General features: G+C 31.6%; 3 protein-coding genes across 5 annotated transcripts; 2 read left to right on the top strand and 1 right to left on the bottom strand.

Annotated features, from left to right (window-relative positions):
- The first annotated feature begins 1125 nt into the window (after nt 1-1125).
- Sym (symplekin scaffold protein) lies at nt 1126-6910 on the top strand. Its single transcript, XM_018511557.1, has 16 exons — nt 1126-1179; nt 1800-1996; nt 2093-2326; nt 2410-2696; nt 2769-2998; nt 3077-3247; nt 3333-3775; nt 3903-4175; nt 4280-4463; nt 4567-4808; nt 4917-5095; nt 5176-5336; nt 5417-5552; nt 5643-6007; nt 6517-6594; nt 6721-6910. The coding sequence occupies exons 1-16, from the start codon at nt 1126-1128 to the stop codon at nt 6805-6807; spliced, it is 3321 nt and encodes a 1106-aa protein (XP_018367059.1). The 3' UTR covers nt 6808-6910.
- Nucleotides 6911-8182: 1272 nt separating this feature from the next.
- On the bottom strand, nt 8183-10146 carry LOC108763717 (17-beta-hydroxysteroid dehydrogenase 13). Of its 3 annotated transcripts, XM_018511577.1 has the most exons (8): nt 10013-10084; nt 9717-9902; nt 9387-9565; nt 9138-9314; nt 8896-9045; nt 8569-8828; nt 8331-8456; nt 8183-8257 (listed from the first exon to the last, which is right to left on the bottom strand). In XM_018511577.1, the coding sequence occupies exons 3-8, from the start codon at nt 9528-9530 to the stop codon at nt 8191-8193; spliced, it is 924 nt and encodes a 307-aa protein (XP_018367079.1). In that variant the 5' UTR covers nt 9531-9565; nt 9717-9902; nt 10013-10084; the 3' UTR covers nt 8183-8190. The 3 variants fall into 3 exon arrangements, with proteins under 3 accessions (XP_018367079.1, XP_018367087.1, XP_018367070.1); XM_018511585.1 differs by lacking the exon at nt 9717-9902 and having other exon boundaries at nt 10013-10146; XM_018511568.1 differs by lacking the exons at nt 9717-9902; nt 10013-10084 and having other exon boundaries at nt 9387-9626.
- A 352-nt stretch (nt 10147-10498) lies between these two features.
- LOC108763736 (uncharacterized) lies at nt 10499-11723 on the top strand. The gene is made up of 3 exons (XM_018511597.1): nt 10499-10697; nt 11417-11503; nt 11593-11723. The coding sequence occupies exons 1-3, from the start codon at nt 10599-10601 to the stop codon at nt 11617-11619; spliced, it is 213 nt and encodes a 70-aa protein (XP_018367099.1). The 5' UTR covers nt 10499-10598; the 3' UTR covers nt 11620-11723.
- Nucleotides 11724-15420: the final 3697 nt, after the last annotated feature.

Here is a 15420-nt window from a genome sequence, read left to right as displayed (position 1 = left end):
TTTCTCCACGATTAATTTAAAGACAGAAATGGTGCGCATACCGTATATATTCGTAGTACATATATAATTCCCGTTTAAAGGTACCTTTTCATGCAGACGCTTGACGGTCATATAATGAACGGCAAAACGGGTCACGTGATCAAAATTGATGCCTGCTATTCGTTAATTTCGATCACGTAACTTATTTGTCGTTAGAAATGAGCTTTAACGTCAGCATGAAACTGCGCCTTAAATGTTTGAATATATATCATGACTGTTGGTTGTTCATGAAATACTATATACTATATCGCATTATTGCTGCTATATTATTAATTGCGATATACTTTAACGAATTTTGTTTTATTATTACGTTATTCGTCAAATATCGATATGTCAAACAAATACGAAACATTATACCTCCAGCTGCTTCAAAAGAGAAAACGTCGTTTCTCGAATAGACTACTTTCCTTTCAGGAGAGACACACTCGACACAAACGGTATGTCTCCTTGGTATTCAATGAATAATAAACAAAAATAGAACGACGCGTGTGTTTCCTAAAAGGAAAACATTCAAAATCAACAATCATGATGCGCGAACAAGTAGATAGGAAGAACACGCTCTGAATATGCCTATATACTAATATATATGCGGGCAACTTCATGCATTAAAGCAATTATAATTCCTTAATAATCCGTGTGCATACGCCTGTATATTGTAAATACATATTTATAAAATATATATGTATTTATAATCATAAAATAGAGTAAAATCGTAAATAACATTGAAAATATTGCGCCTAAATCGCAGGAGAATCATATCGTTACCATTGTGACAGTTAAAATGCCAAGATGGCGACAAAATCGAATTCGTAACGCATCGCGGAACACCTGCTGTTAATACCTCCAAATTATATCATCACGATACATATTCGTACCGGATTATTGAGAATACTATACGCTCAAACGAGACTTGAGCTCGATTCGTTTGTCGTAGCTAATATCGCGTTGTCGTAAAGGCAAGGGAGAAAATCTCTGAGACATATGTGGCTCGAGATGCATTCGCGCTTGGGCGTATAAATTTTGCGTCAATTTTCGCACGCGCACGTCTCCTCGTACGATTACCGCTTTGAGTTTAACATAAATACGATGGATCCACGTTTGCATAGAAGATCCGAGGCTGAAAAGGGACCGAGCGAGTTGGTCAGTGGACAGTTAACCTCAAAATTCCATTTGCCTCGTTTGCTCGTCAACAACGACGCACTCATTAATGGCGAAACAACGATTTTGCCGTGTAGACACTTTTATGTCAAAAAAAAAAAAAAAAGAACGATTACTTTTGCAATCCATACCTCTTTGATAAAAATATAGTATCCTCGATGACAAACTGTAAAATCAAAGAAAATGTTTTGCGTATAATTTTTTTGCATCGCTTACGGAGTCAGTAAAAAATTGTTACTAACATTATAATGTAAATATATGGATGCTTTCCATTTGATGACACAAGTCGACGCCAATATTCTGTCTTTGTTGCTCATGGAATGCCAAAAAAGATAAAAACGACGGTCGTGTCAACCAACTTGTGTCACTAAATGGAAAATACCCTATAATTCTTATGAGAAGGAATTATTTCAATTATTTTATGAGATACCACTTTACTGCCATGAGCAAAAAAATAATCATGAAATTTACAGCGTTCTAATCTGATACAAAAATAATCTAAATTATTATATCCAATTTACATATGTTACATCGCAATAATTGTGAAAAATTTTATTATTGAAACAATATAATTTTTCTTAATATCTTCTGGCCTCTTACAGATCGTTGAGTGGTTAAATGAGGCCTCCATAAGCATCGCTGAGGACATTAAAATTACAAACATATGTAAAGTACAGGAACTTTTATTGAATAAGGAGCCACATCTGTTAGAGTGTTATTTAAACGACATTCTACAATTTTCTGTAGATAGAAGCTCTGAAGTTAGAAAGACCATTACAGGATTTATTGAAGAATCTGGGTTATTATCAATAATTATTTCTTTTTATGATGCAATTTTGTTTATACAGGAAGTATACATTCAATAACAATATATCTTATAACTGATTTTTTTCAGAATAAAATATCCAGAGGTAATCCCTCGTACAGTTCAAATACTTCTTAGATTAGCATCCGATGAAACATCGGTTGTAGCTAAACGTGCTCTTAGAGCCAGTGGCAGAATTCTCAGAGCTGCTCTCAAGTGGATCGCTAGTGCTACTGTTGTTACGACAGATATGGAATTAGCATGGACACAGCTAAGTGCTCTTAAAGTTCAAATTATTAATATGATTGACAGTGACAATGATGGGTGAGCAGAATGATTAAAAATAATCGAAAATAATCTCTTCATTTGGAATGGTCCTAACGCTATTAAAATATTCTACATTTCAGAATAAGAACACAAGCTGTAAAGTTTCTCGAGGGCGTTATTTTAATACAGACATATCCAGATCCCGACAGTCCAAAGAAGCCTGATGATTTCTCTCTCGAGGATATTCCGCTAACATTAAAAATAGCTCGTAGACGAAAATTGGAGGAAGAAGCAAATCACGTTATGGATTTGCTGATTAAGTTTCATGGATCTCCACATGTTAGCAGTGTCAATTTAATGACATGTATGGGATCTTTGGCGTTAATTGCCAAAATGAGGCCACAGTTTATGTCTAATGTAATTCAAGGTATATACATTTAATATACAATAATTTTTTTGCGTTTTTGTAAGATTTAATAATTTATGTCATAATGTGTAGCGTTACAAAGGTTGCAACATGATCTACCACCAACACTGTCTGATTCTCAAGTAACCAGTGTACAGAAGCAATTAAAACTCACACTTCTTGGATTGATGAAACACCCTGCTAGTATAGAGTATGCTTCAACTATTGCTAAACAGTTGGCTCAACTTGGAGCAAAAGAGCAGGAAATTATTAAAGCTTATCCAAAACCAGAAGATGTCCGTCGGATGAAAAAACGTCAACAGGTATATATATGAATTTTTGAGTAAATACATTTTTGTTGTGCATATTATTATTTTTAAAGATTTGTTTATTAATTGAAGGAGATGGCTGCTACTGCTGCGAAACGAGTAAAAGTTGAAGTGATAATAGATGAAGCAGAAGCAGCTACTGTTCCTGCGCCTAAATTACCAGACTTGATTGAACTTTCTGAAAGTTTTATTGCCGAAAGACTCAGTGTAGAAATTGCAACGGATTTGGTAATGGATAGTATGGTACGATTACAAATTATATTTTATATTAATCTATATCGTAAAATAAACTTTAAATTATCAATATGTATTGAACGATATTTAACAGGCATGGGTTCCGGATACTATGACTACAATTTTCCAAAGGGAATATCAACCCACTGCAACTACTGATATTAATATACAACGTCAAACAATTGCTAAACTTCTAGCAACACAAATTAAACAGACTAAAGCAAAAAAGAACAAAAGAGATAAGGAAGAAGATGCCGTAATGGAAGACTTAATTAAAAATCCTACAATTAGTGTAGCTGAGGCAAAGCGGGAGCGTAAACGTGAAAAAGATCGGGAAAAAGAGAAAGAAGCAAAAGCATCATTAGAGGCTCATGAGAAATCACTTGCAAAAGCTAGAAATCGTATGAAGGCGTTGAAATTAGTCGAAGTGACAAAACCACTTCCGAAGGAAATTAAAGAACGGATGTTATTGATGGCAGTCAATAGGATATTACTTTCAGAAAAGACTGCAGTTTTTGGTGGTGTAGCTACTGTAAGGTATAACGGAGCATAAATTATTATACGTATGAAAGTTCTTAATATATGACACCACACACACATACACACAGATATTTATGTTGTATCTAATAGTTAATAGTTTATGTCTTTATACTATATATTACAGATCCAAGATTCTGACTACGCTAGCAGCCACTTTCAATCCTTACATTAAAGAAGCTGTTTTACGTTATATTACTGATGACATGCGAAATCGATTAGATTTAGCATTAGGTTGGTTATATGAAGAATATGCATTGCTACAAGGATTTCAAAGGCGCACTACATTATGTACAAAACCACAAGAAGCTCCACATCAGGCATATAATTTCTTATTGTGCACTTTAGTTTCAGCTATTGATTTGATTCAGGGTAAAGATCGTGATGCTTTGTTATCCAGGTAATATTAAATTTAGAAAAAGCATATACATGCGGAATAAAATATAAAAGTATAAAACATCTATGTTAATCACTAACTGTTTACCAAACTTTTTCTTATAAAAGGCTTTATTTGGAAGCACCATTAATAACAGAAGATGCTGTAGAGGCTTTAAAAATGGTATCATCTGACGAAACTAGAGGTCTTGCACCATTGCAACTTCTGAAAGAAATGGTAGTGCGTAGACCAACTAAACAATTGGTATTTTTAAATGTCTTATTGTGCCATACTGGACATGAAAACAATACAGTAAGATTAAAAATTATATAATATATAATGCTGTGTAATGCTTTTAAAAATATGCATATATTGATACTATATAAAGTAAAATGTTGTACATTTTGATAAATAGATACGAGAAGCTGCAATACAATTAGTTTGTCAGTTATACAGCCGAGCAGAGTTAAGCAAACTAATCGAGGAATACGCAGTACTATATTTAGGCTTTTTACGCCTTCATAATCCACCGGAGATTGTTTTCGGACAAGATAGAGGCAGACCGCAAATCGAAAGTCTGTGGACCGAATCAACTACACGTGCCTGCTTAGGATTGTATCTTGCTCTTCTCAGTGAACATCAAGATCTGATTCACGAGTAAGTGATATAAAACCATTTTCTTTTTTAATTATTAAATATACATACATAAGATATATTCGTATGAAAATCCTGTGTATTATATATTGTATATTTAATAAATAACAGATTAGCTAGAGTATATACGTCAATGGGAGCAGATGTAAAACGTATTGTATTAAGACTGGTAGAAGGGCCAGTAAGATCTTTAGGTATGGGTAGTCCACAACTCCTCGCACTTGTTGAAAACTGTCCAAAAGGATCTGAAACTTTAGTCACAAGGATCATACATATTCTTACAGAAAAGTGTATGTTATTATTTAAAATATATATTTTTTTAAATTTGTATTTTGTCTATTGTTTTATATTATGGTATTTGTGTATGCAGCTGCCCCAAGCGCAGAGTTAGTAGCCAGGGTACGCGAGTTATATCAGACTAGAGTTTCCGATGTCAGATTTTTAATACCTGTCCTGAATGGACTCACAAAGAAAGAAGTAATCGCCGCATTACCAAAATTAATAAAATTAAATCCTATTGTCGTAAAAGAGGTAAATAATGCATTTAAAATATTACTTTAATTGCTGCTTTCTTAAGCATAATTAAAGCATAATAAATTTATTTTTTTCAGGTATTTAACAGGTTACTTGGTACACATAATAATGACAGTGGAGTTCCTCACACATTGCCTATTACGCCTGCGGAATTATTGATAGCTCTACATAGTATAGATCCAAGCAAGGCTGAATTAAAAACCGTCATTAAAGGTAATTTATTTTACATGAAATATTTATTTACTTTCCTCGAGAGAAAGTTTATTGACATAAATTTTACGGAATTTTTTCTTTCGTATACAGCAACATCTCTTTGTTTTGCTGAGAAACAAGCGTACACGCAGGAAACAGTCGCCGTTGTGATGCAACATCTTATGGAAATGACACCTTTACCGACATTATTAATGCGTACAGTCATACAAAGCTTGGCCCTTTATCCCAGATTAAGTGGATTTGTTATGAACATACTTCAACGACTGATTCTGAAGCAAGTGTGGAAACAGCCGAAAGTGTGGGAAGGCTTCGTGAAGTGCTGCGAACGCACGCAGCCACAAAGTTTCGCCGTTATTTTACAATTACCACCGGCACAGTTAGCAGAGGCTCTTCGGATGGCGAACAATTTACGTGCTCCTTTGCTGGCCCATGTCGAAGCTTTTGCCGAGAATCAGGTAATTTCGTAGCACATTTTAAAGTATATTTTTTAATACACTTTACACATGTTGAATATGACCGAAATTCTTTTTATATTATTGGTATAAATTAAGCGTGATCTTCATTATTCGATAAATAAATATTAAAATAAGATTGTAAACTAAAACTATATATAAATGTAATAAAAAATTTAAAACATAAAACATAAAAAACATAAAACATACAGTACAGGCAATAGAAGTCAACGCTGGTTATCAATTAGCGCAATTCTTCTTAATACTAAAAATATAAACCTTGACTTTGTTTATTTTTAGTATTAAAAATAATTGCGCTAATTGATAACCAATGTTGACTCCTATTGCCTATACTGTATGTTTTGTTTTTTCTAAATTGTTTTAATTAAAAGAGTCTATAAAAACTTATTAGTTTTTTGTTAATTTGTAATTTATCATAATAAAAAATTTTTTTAATGATATTCTACCGCACATAAGATTTAATATCGTATATTTTTTCTTTTTTGTTTCAGAAAGCACACATTCCGCAATCAATAATGGATGTTATACAGGGTAAAGTGCCCTGTGACATGCTCGATGAGTTTGATATTGTGAGTAAAGATGCCTGTATATAAAGGAACGATATTTTGAGCCCTATATCTTTATAATATAATTCTTTAAAATAAATACGCGATATTTTCTCGAAAAAAAAAATCTCTTCCATCAATTTCTTTCAGGCACCACGTGGTGATTATTCGAATGATCAAAAACCAGATACAATGGAAATTGATCTTTCGGAACCAGCCCCTCCCGGTTTAGATTAGCATAAAGTCATTCCAGTATTAGGACCAAAAACATCGTTTACCGAGTATTTTAACATTGATAAATTTGTTTTGTAAATGTACAGTATTTTTTTGCATTGCTATATGCGACATTTAGTTATATATTTTGTTGGTGATAGTTTATATTTATATCTTCATTTGACGCTAAGTATTTCAATCGGCTAATATTTATCGTTAAATGTGTGAGTCAAAAAACTAAAATTACGGATGATTTAATTCAACGAAATCTAAACACAGCAATTGAGACTCTCGATATATATAATTTTCTTTAATTAGTTTGACATATATTATTATTGGTTTTATAAATCTATTTTATTTTTTGATCTTTAATATAATCTAAATACATTTTTCGGTATCTAATATAGCAGAATATGTAGATGCTATTTGACTTCTCGTATTTAATTAATATTTGTAACAATATTAAAATATACATATACTATCGATAATTTAATATTAAAAAATATATATTTCAAACAATTTTCTATGAATAATAATTTTCTTAATTTTGATTAGATTCTAATTTTTATTTATATATACCTATATAAAGAAATAAGTTGTAGAATATCAATCGTGTAAGTCAGCTAAAATACAATTGAATTTATCTCTGTTAAATTTATTTCGTATAAATACATAAAATTTTAGGAAAAAAAAATAAATACATCCTCAATTATTTGGCTTAGTAGAAAATATTTCCTTTTATATTTAATGTGTCTCTTAAATTTTATATACAAATGTGCTCGTGAATGATTATTTCGGTCTGCATTTCTTTCTTGCCTGCTCAGGTGTTATAAATTAAACAGTTTTGTTTTATGATATGTATCTATTTGAAAATTATTGCGTTGTGAGTATTACCCAGAAATATGATTTAATCATTAATTGCGATAAAAGAATAGTACATTATTTTTACAATTGAATTCATTATGTATAAAGACTAAATTAGAAATCAGTCTTAATGTTACATATATGTATTACTGTTGATGCATAAAGACTAAATTACAAATCAATCTCAACATTACATATATGTCATATATGTTAAAAGATAAATAATTATGCTTAAGTTTAAAAAGTATAACTTGTGTAAAATAGAATTGAGTGCACTTAACATCATACTATCATATGAAAGTAATAAACAATTTTTTTCATGAACATATATAATCTGCAATGTATAAAAAATAATAAAATATTTTTTGTTACATAAATTCTCACATTTGTTGCATTCTTTCTCTTAAAAAGTAAGTAAAATATACATTGTAAAAGATAATTTTATAAATATAAAAAATATTAGAAAACATATTTCGCTGAGAAATTATGCAGCAAGAATTTTATATATACATATATATATATATATATATATTTATATTAACATTACGCAAAGTCAACTCCAGTGTCTAACAAATCGCGTAACATAAAAGATGCCTTTTTTGGAAGAATCCTAAAAACGTAAGAAACTTACATATTAGATCACTCCTCTTGCGTATAAAGACGTACATAAGTAGCGAATTTACCTAAGTACATGTCCAAGATAAAGCAAATATCCTGGTACACTAAACTCCGCGTAGTTTCGGCGAACACCATCTAAAATTTGTCTAGCAGCTTCTGCGGCAGGCATTGTACCAAAGTAACTCGGAATTCTGCAAAACGCATTTGTCAGAAATTAGAATAATTCAAAGCCGTCGCATAGATGATAATAAAAACTAACATATAAGAAAGAAATTAAATATATAGTTTACAAATACTGGACACCTAAAACGTATGTCTTTTGCAATTTCCGTTCCAACGATAAAGGGATAAACGTGAACCAATGAAACGATGATGTTGCTATTTGAATGTCTTAATTCCATATGCAAGGATTCTGCTAAGCCTTGGACAGCAAATTGTGCAGTAGATAAGGGAACCCGGGTTCCTCGACCACTGGATCCATTGGAAAGACCAGCGACGGATGAAAGGATCGTAATGTGGCCTTTACCAGCTTGTCGCATACATGGCAAAACTGAATCCAACAACTACAAAAAAAGGACATTGATTATACCAAGATTTTTGTATCAAGATACATATTAAAGTATTACTCACCCAAAAATGACTGATGACTGATAAATCCATAGTGTCTCTTACTTCTGATGATTCTTGTATTAACGTACGTGGGCTGGGCAAACCACAACAATGGAAAAGCATTGTAATGTTTCCTAACTCGATCTTAATAAGATTCACAATTTGAGCAACCTAATATCGACATATTAATAATAATTAAAATTTGGTCAAAGACCAAATGGTTTATGTTTATTAAGAAGAGAAATACAGGTGCTTGTACATACTGCATCTTTATTTCTCACGTCGCACTGATAGCTTTTACATATTCCATGTAACTGTTGAGCACGTTGCGCAGTAGCAGTGCAAGTTTCTGCGTTAATGTCTACACAAGCAACCACGACACCAAATTGACACAGCTGTAGAGCAAGTTCCTTGCCTATCCCACGTCCTGCACCTACGACCTAAATTATGACATTCCTTTGTAACATGAAAAGGTTTGCGTTGACAAGAAGTAGAGATGGTAACAGTGTTACCATAGCCACTTCATAGTTGAGATTTTTCAACGGTGGCGGTCTAAACATTCTATAGACAGCGATCAGAATTGTGTAGCACACTCCGATGATGAGTGTCATGAGATCCAATCCTAAGATGCACAACGAATATATCTGCAGCAGCATCTCTGGTGGCTGAATATTTCCTATTATAGTTTGACCTGCAACAGAGCACAACAGAGATAGCATATAACACATGAAATGTCTCGTCACGTCGCATGATTATTTGATGATAAATCTCAATTCAGTAATTCAATTAATGTAATTTTTGTGTCAACAGTACAGATTATTCAAGATCATTGTCGTACGTACGTACTGTTCTCTTGAAATTACTTAGAAATCGTAAACACGTGTGAATTTAAACGGACCTAAAGAACCCGCGACAGCATACTATCTTATTTCAATTTTCAAGGGATATGTATGTTTGTCGATAATACGTGTCGCGTCACCGCCGGCCGGCCAGGACGCAATCTCTCGCATCAGCGTTATCTGAATGCCCTAAATAAAAGTACTTGAGGGAGTGCGAAAAACGTTACACGATTGAAATGACTTAAATTAATCACTGGATTCGATACATAGCTGATTAAACCTCTTAATATCCACCATACCTATTGTCTTATCAGCGTCTAAACCTAAACTAAACGCCTTTTGACTAATCTGAACTTTTCGCCCGGTTGCTATGGCCCTCTGAAGAAGCTTCGGCCAAGCGTGTTTAATTACTCTACAATTATCATGAGGATTATCATGGCGGTTTCATGTGGAATTCGATCTTCGGATCGATCTCTCATTGATAAAAATAAAATGCGTCACCGACAGTCACCAATAAAAATGTTCGATATTCGAACAGTATAAATTATTCCCTAATTAATTTTTTATTACAAACACTCGTGAAATTATGTAAATAATACCCGAAGAACTTGAAACATAAAATTCACACGCAAACGTGTTAATAAACCGAATTTTTAATTTTTCTTTCTATTTTATTCTTTGTACTTAAAACAGGATAGACATATAACGGATTAAATCTGGAAAGAAAGAGAAAAAAATGATAAATAAGGTTCAGCTGCAGGCTGTGCAGGAAAACTTTGTCAGTACATCGACGCATGCGTAGATTGTAGGTTACGTTACATCTGATTTCGTAACAGAGTTTTTAGGAGCTATCATTTACTATTATTTTGTGAAAATTCAACAGCCATGTGGTATGAAATACTTCCATCAATGGTGATAATAGGCATGGTACCTATACTACCTCAATGGGCAGCTTATTATCTAAATCAATACTTTCTGGGAAACGTAAGTAATGTTTTGTATGACATAACCTCTCGACTGTAAATTTGTAACACAATTATTAATGTTAATACTCAACAAATTAAACATTTTATTTCTAAGAAATCCCTCTTTCATAGCAATTGGAACAATTCTTAAGGAATAATTTATCCTTGGGGTATAAATTTATGAGAAAAACAAGATATATAAATAGGTAAGTAATAGTTTAAAACCCCTGAAGTCTAATTGCAAATATGTTAATAACTTCCAAGCTAAAGACACACTTCTTACTTTTAAATAAATCTGTATAAAAATAAAATTGTAATAATAAAATGTACTTAGCCAATAATAACGCTAAATTCATAAAATTTATTGAATCAATATGTATTGTATCTAAAATTATATATCTATATATTTTGTATATCTTGACTCTGAAAATTCTAAAAAGATCAATTATTCCTTAAGGATTGTTCCGATTTTGTTATGAAAAAGAGATTTTTAGAAATAAAATGTTCAATTTGTTGGGCGTTAACGTCAATTGTAAAACTTGATGAAATTTAGATGATTCAAATTTTATAATCGTTGCAAAATCTTTACAAAAATTTACTACATTTTAGTCTGATGTTATTTAAACAAGTTAAAATCATGAGAAAAAATTTTGGAAAAGATCAAAAGAATTTGTAATACAAATTTCTTTCCTGATTTGCATGGAATTGAGATATTACTTCTTCGACTTTTCTTTTCAGCCAATGCGTAGAGATTTGAGACAGGAATGGGATCGCCATATGTTTACAAGAGATATTCGCATATCGGGAGCCCCATGGAAAAACAGAGTAACTTAATATATTCATAAACTACAATATTTTATATGAATTTAAATGTACGGTTTTATTTATTCATATTTAATTACTTTTTTTTATAGGGACTAGAGAATGTTCCTGATGATTAAAAGTACAAATATAATAAATAAATGATTGTAGCAACATGGTATATAACAAATGAAATAGACAAGTTTTATCATTCAATTATAACTTACATACAATATAATGAAGTGTGTATATGATATATATAAATATATTATACATTAATTATACTTACTCATTATTTCTGATTTCCTGAATGTAAAGATGAAACTGTAGTTATAAAATCTAGTTGATAAATAATTTACTATCATTAGTAAAAATAAATAAAGAATTACGCAAGGTCCAATTGCTAAATTTTGTATTTATATATATTTATATATATATATATATGAAGTTAAAATAAACTATGTATATATAATAAATAAAAATATATATGTATATAAGCTCAAATTCAATATATCTATAAATCTACTTTTAATTTAACATCTACAAATTTAATTTGCGTTAAAAAGACCTTGGATAATAAAAAAATTCAAATTCAGATAAATTTATCAAATAAAATTTTATTTTGATATATAAACAGAAGCCTTACATACACTTAGTTATCTATACTTGAATAGTTCATTGAATCGTAGTAATTAATTCTGGTAGCAAAGCAAACTTGCTAAATTAATGAATTATAAAATTACACTCGTAAGAGGATATAGGTCGGATTACTTGCTTGCACGGATGTCTTACGGTTGGAGAAACTGGAATCAGCGGGGTAACATTATCTCGGTCCTGAAGTCTCGAGCACTCCTTAGCTAAGCGTTTCACGAATACACCATACATGTGCGCGGTATTGATAAGGTAAGGGCGTAAATACTGAGTGGAAACTCCCCGAAGTCTTAAGTATGATATTTTCGGAAAATCAATAGTTAGCGGCGTACTCGCGGTAATGCAACTTAGTCACTTTATCAAGTTAACATACGTGTAGTAGAGCTTTGGATAAATAATGGGTCATGCCGCTCCTATCGTATTTAGGACATATGCCCTGTGTCAAACACTTGACGGATTTCAGCGAGATGTTTCAGAGATGCTGACGCGTAATTAATATTTACTCACGTCTGCATATCGCACGTTTGCTATACTCTCAATCGTGATAAGGTTTATTCATACGTTACGAATACAATCATTTGAATATGATTATCTGTATTTATACATTAACAATATCATTTGCCTGTTAATATTTTATCGAGAAATTTGTAAATTTAGCGTGTATATAAACTATCGCACAGTTTGTACGACTCATAATTCTGAATAGAAAAAAGTTTCATACCCTACTCGCTATTTTTGGGTAATCACGCAGATAATGTTGGTGAATTTAACAGATAACATTAGTAAATTGTGCAAGCTGTTTGTCTGACGAGATTGCATCAGTTTATTGTTGAAGTTGCTTATTCTGTTATTGTCAGTAAAGCAAAATCCAAAACGTTATGATTGTGATTTAATGTTTCGTACATGTAGATAAGTAATTACTTCCTATATCTATCAAGAGGTGGTTATTAATTTCCATATTACGTTGTAGCACTGTATTTATACTTTACACTATATTTAGTTTATATTTTCGTCGTTTTGTTTATACTTAAAGAAAGAGAACTCTTTGTAAGACAGAATCAATACAATCAACCTAGGTATACTGAGTGTACACACATCGATTGTAACTTTTTTTATGTTCGGAAATGTTTCCTATTTTGAATCTGGTCATCAGTTTTCAATTTTGAACTCAGCAAAAAATTAGAAAAAAATTACAAAGTTTAAGTAGACCATATACAAGGTCTAGTTATCTTATATATATATACGAGTACATCACTCGTCTTAATTATAGAAGTATTTAATGTTGAAAATTAGAACGTTAGTCTCTCATTAAATTTTTGCGAAAAGCCCAGCCACAGATTCGTCAAAGGAGGCACCATTAAAACGGGAGAGCACATCTGATGCTCTTCTCGTTTTACTATGGAGACTATAAGTCGTTCCTTCGAGAGTTAGGTGCCCCCGGGATCCTATTTCTGTGGTCCGTAGTTTCTAAAAGAAGTCGTTAAGAAATTTTTACTTCAAAGCAACACGCCTCAGCCACGCAAGCGAGTCGATTAAAAACTTTCCAACTTAAAATCGCATGAAAAAGTTATATACGTATCTTTTCTTTTTGCTTCGAACATGCGACATTACGAAGACATTTGCATTGTGAATTGCAATGTGCGTGTATATATGTACATGTAAAGGGTAATAAGCTTAAACGTGGGTTTTTGTACGATAAACACGTGGATGACGACGATACGTCTCTCGGTATCCGCTATTTGAGCAACAAGTGCGCCAAAGGAGGGGTTCTGGGAAGTACGTTACTCTTCGTGCGATAAACTTTGACACTTGGGGCCGTTAGATTAACGGGGAATAATCACTGTCAAGAGCAAAAGTAGCAAGTGTTAATAAAGCAACAGCTCCGATAGAATTCACAGTTTTCGTAAATGAATACATCTTAGTGTTGATACAAATAATCTTATCTCTATTTTAAGATCTTTCTCATATCATATATTATCATATCGCTATAAAAGTCCAACTAAAAAAATTATGTTTTCTAGAAAAGAGAAAAGCTATTTTTCAACTTGATAGAAAATTATTGATTAATACATTCTTTTTGCCAATTAGCATAAATATTATTTGATTAATCGGCAAAAAGAATGTATTAATCAATAATTTTCTATCAAGTTGAAAAATAGCTTTCTTCTTTTCTAGAAAACTTAATTTTTTTGGTTGGACTTTTATAGCGATAGGATAATACATATGATATGAGAAAAAGACCTAAAAATAGAAATAAGATAATTTGTATGAACACTAAAATGTATTCGTTTATCGACAAAAAGAATGTATTCTTACCCAGATAACATGCACGTTGGATAATAAGATAAAAGACGTTCTTTTCGACATTTTTTAAACATAAGAAATCTAAAAGACGTCTTTTAGATATTTCATGCAACATAAATATTATCTGGATTAACATCAACAAAAGTGTTATTTTTATCATTTTTAAATTTTTAATATTTTTAAATATCATTACATTTTATAATTTTCGTAAATTAGAAAGTGGTATTGGTCAGAAATATTGAAAAAGAAATATATCTATTAATTTAATTTTAAATTACTATTCTTAAATTATCTATAATTAAATTATTTATTAAGATCAGAATTATTTATTAGAGATCAGCTTTTTCAAAATTGACACAACAAAATGCACAATAACTTATAAACAACATTGCCTCTGTATTTCTCAATATGGAGAGGTCACATGTAGATAAACTTATTAGTGATTTAATAAGTACTGCCACACGGGTCTAATATTTTAAACATTTTCCTTGTTCTATACTATAGTCATTGTCCAAAGCCTTTCGCTGCTTAATACTCGAGCATATAAGTGATAATAAAAAATTCTATTTTTCTTGTTGTGTCACTTTCGACAAACAAAGTTGAAGGAAATTATTACACATTAATAATTCATTGTAGAGAGAAAGAGAAAGTGAGAACAAAGACAAAAAGCTAAATAAACAAAAATATATATAATATAGTCATTTTTAATTAATATTATTGCCACCGATTTGATTCATCCCAGCGATAGTAATCAAGATACATAAAAGACATTCGTGAAAAATACTTATAACTACGTGATATTGACGAGACAACTGACGAGATTTAATAAACCGCATCGCGTCGAGCGCGAAGAAAATCTTTGCGCGAGATCGACCGACCGAGGATCTCTACAGGATGACAGATTAAGAATTAATATCTCAAGAGTAGCCGGTGCCGCGAGGAATATTACCTTAGGTACTAAGGCGCGCACACGCGGAATGAAAATT

Source organism: Trachymyrmex cornetzi, unplaced genomic scaffold, assembly GCF_001594075.2.
Source record: "Trachymyrmex cornetzi isolate Tcor2-1 unplaced genomic scaffold, Tcor1.1 scaffold1118, whole genome shotgun sequence".
Taxonomy (NCBI): domain Eukaryota; kingdom Metazoa; phylum Arthropoda; class Insecta; order Hymenoptera; family Formicidae; genus Trachymyrmex; species Trachymyrmex cornetzi.
This window is presented reverse-complemented; position numbering and strand designations above follow the sequence as displayed.

Bases quoted from the DNA above. Each gene is read 5' to 3' on its own strand.
- Sym (XM_018511557.1), top strand. From the start codon at position 1,126: ATGGATCCACGTTTGCATAGAAGATCCGAGGCTGAAAAGGGACCGAGC. The intron at 5,096-5,175 runs GTATGTTATTAT...TTGTGTATGCAG, and splicing joins ACATATTCTTACAGAAAAGT to CTGCCCCAAGCGCAGAGTTA. The intron at 5,337-5,416 runs GTAAATAATGCA...TATTTTTTTCAG, and splicing joins ATCCTATTGTCGTAAAAGAG to GTATTTAACAGGTTACTTGG.
- LOC108763736 (XM_018511597.1), top strand. From the start codon at position 10,599: ATGTGGTATGAAATACTTCCATCAATGGTGATAATAGGCATGGTACCT. The intron at 10,698-11,416 runs GTAAGTAATGTT...TTTTCTTTTCAG, and splicing joins ATCAATACTTTCTGGGAAAC to CCAATGCGTAGAGATTTGAG. The intron at 11,504-11,592 runs GTAACTTAATAT...TTTTTTTTATAG, and splicing joins GAGCCCCATGGAAAAACAGA to GGACTAGAGAATGTTCCTGA.
- LOC108763717 (XM_018511568.1), bottom strand. From the start codon at position 9,602: ATGTGTTATATGCTATCTCTGTTGTGCTCTGTTGCAGGTCAAACTATA. The intron at 8,829-8,895 runs GTGAGTAATACT...CTTTTTTTGTAG, and splicing joins CAGTCATCAGTCATTTTTGG to TTGTTGGATTCAGTTTTGCC. The intron at 8,258-8,330 runs GTAAATTCGCTA...TTACGTTTTTAG, and splicing joins TATCTTGGACATGTACTTAG to GATTCTTCCAAAAAAGGCAT.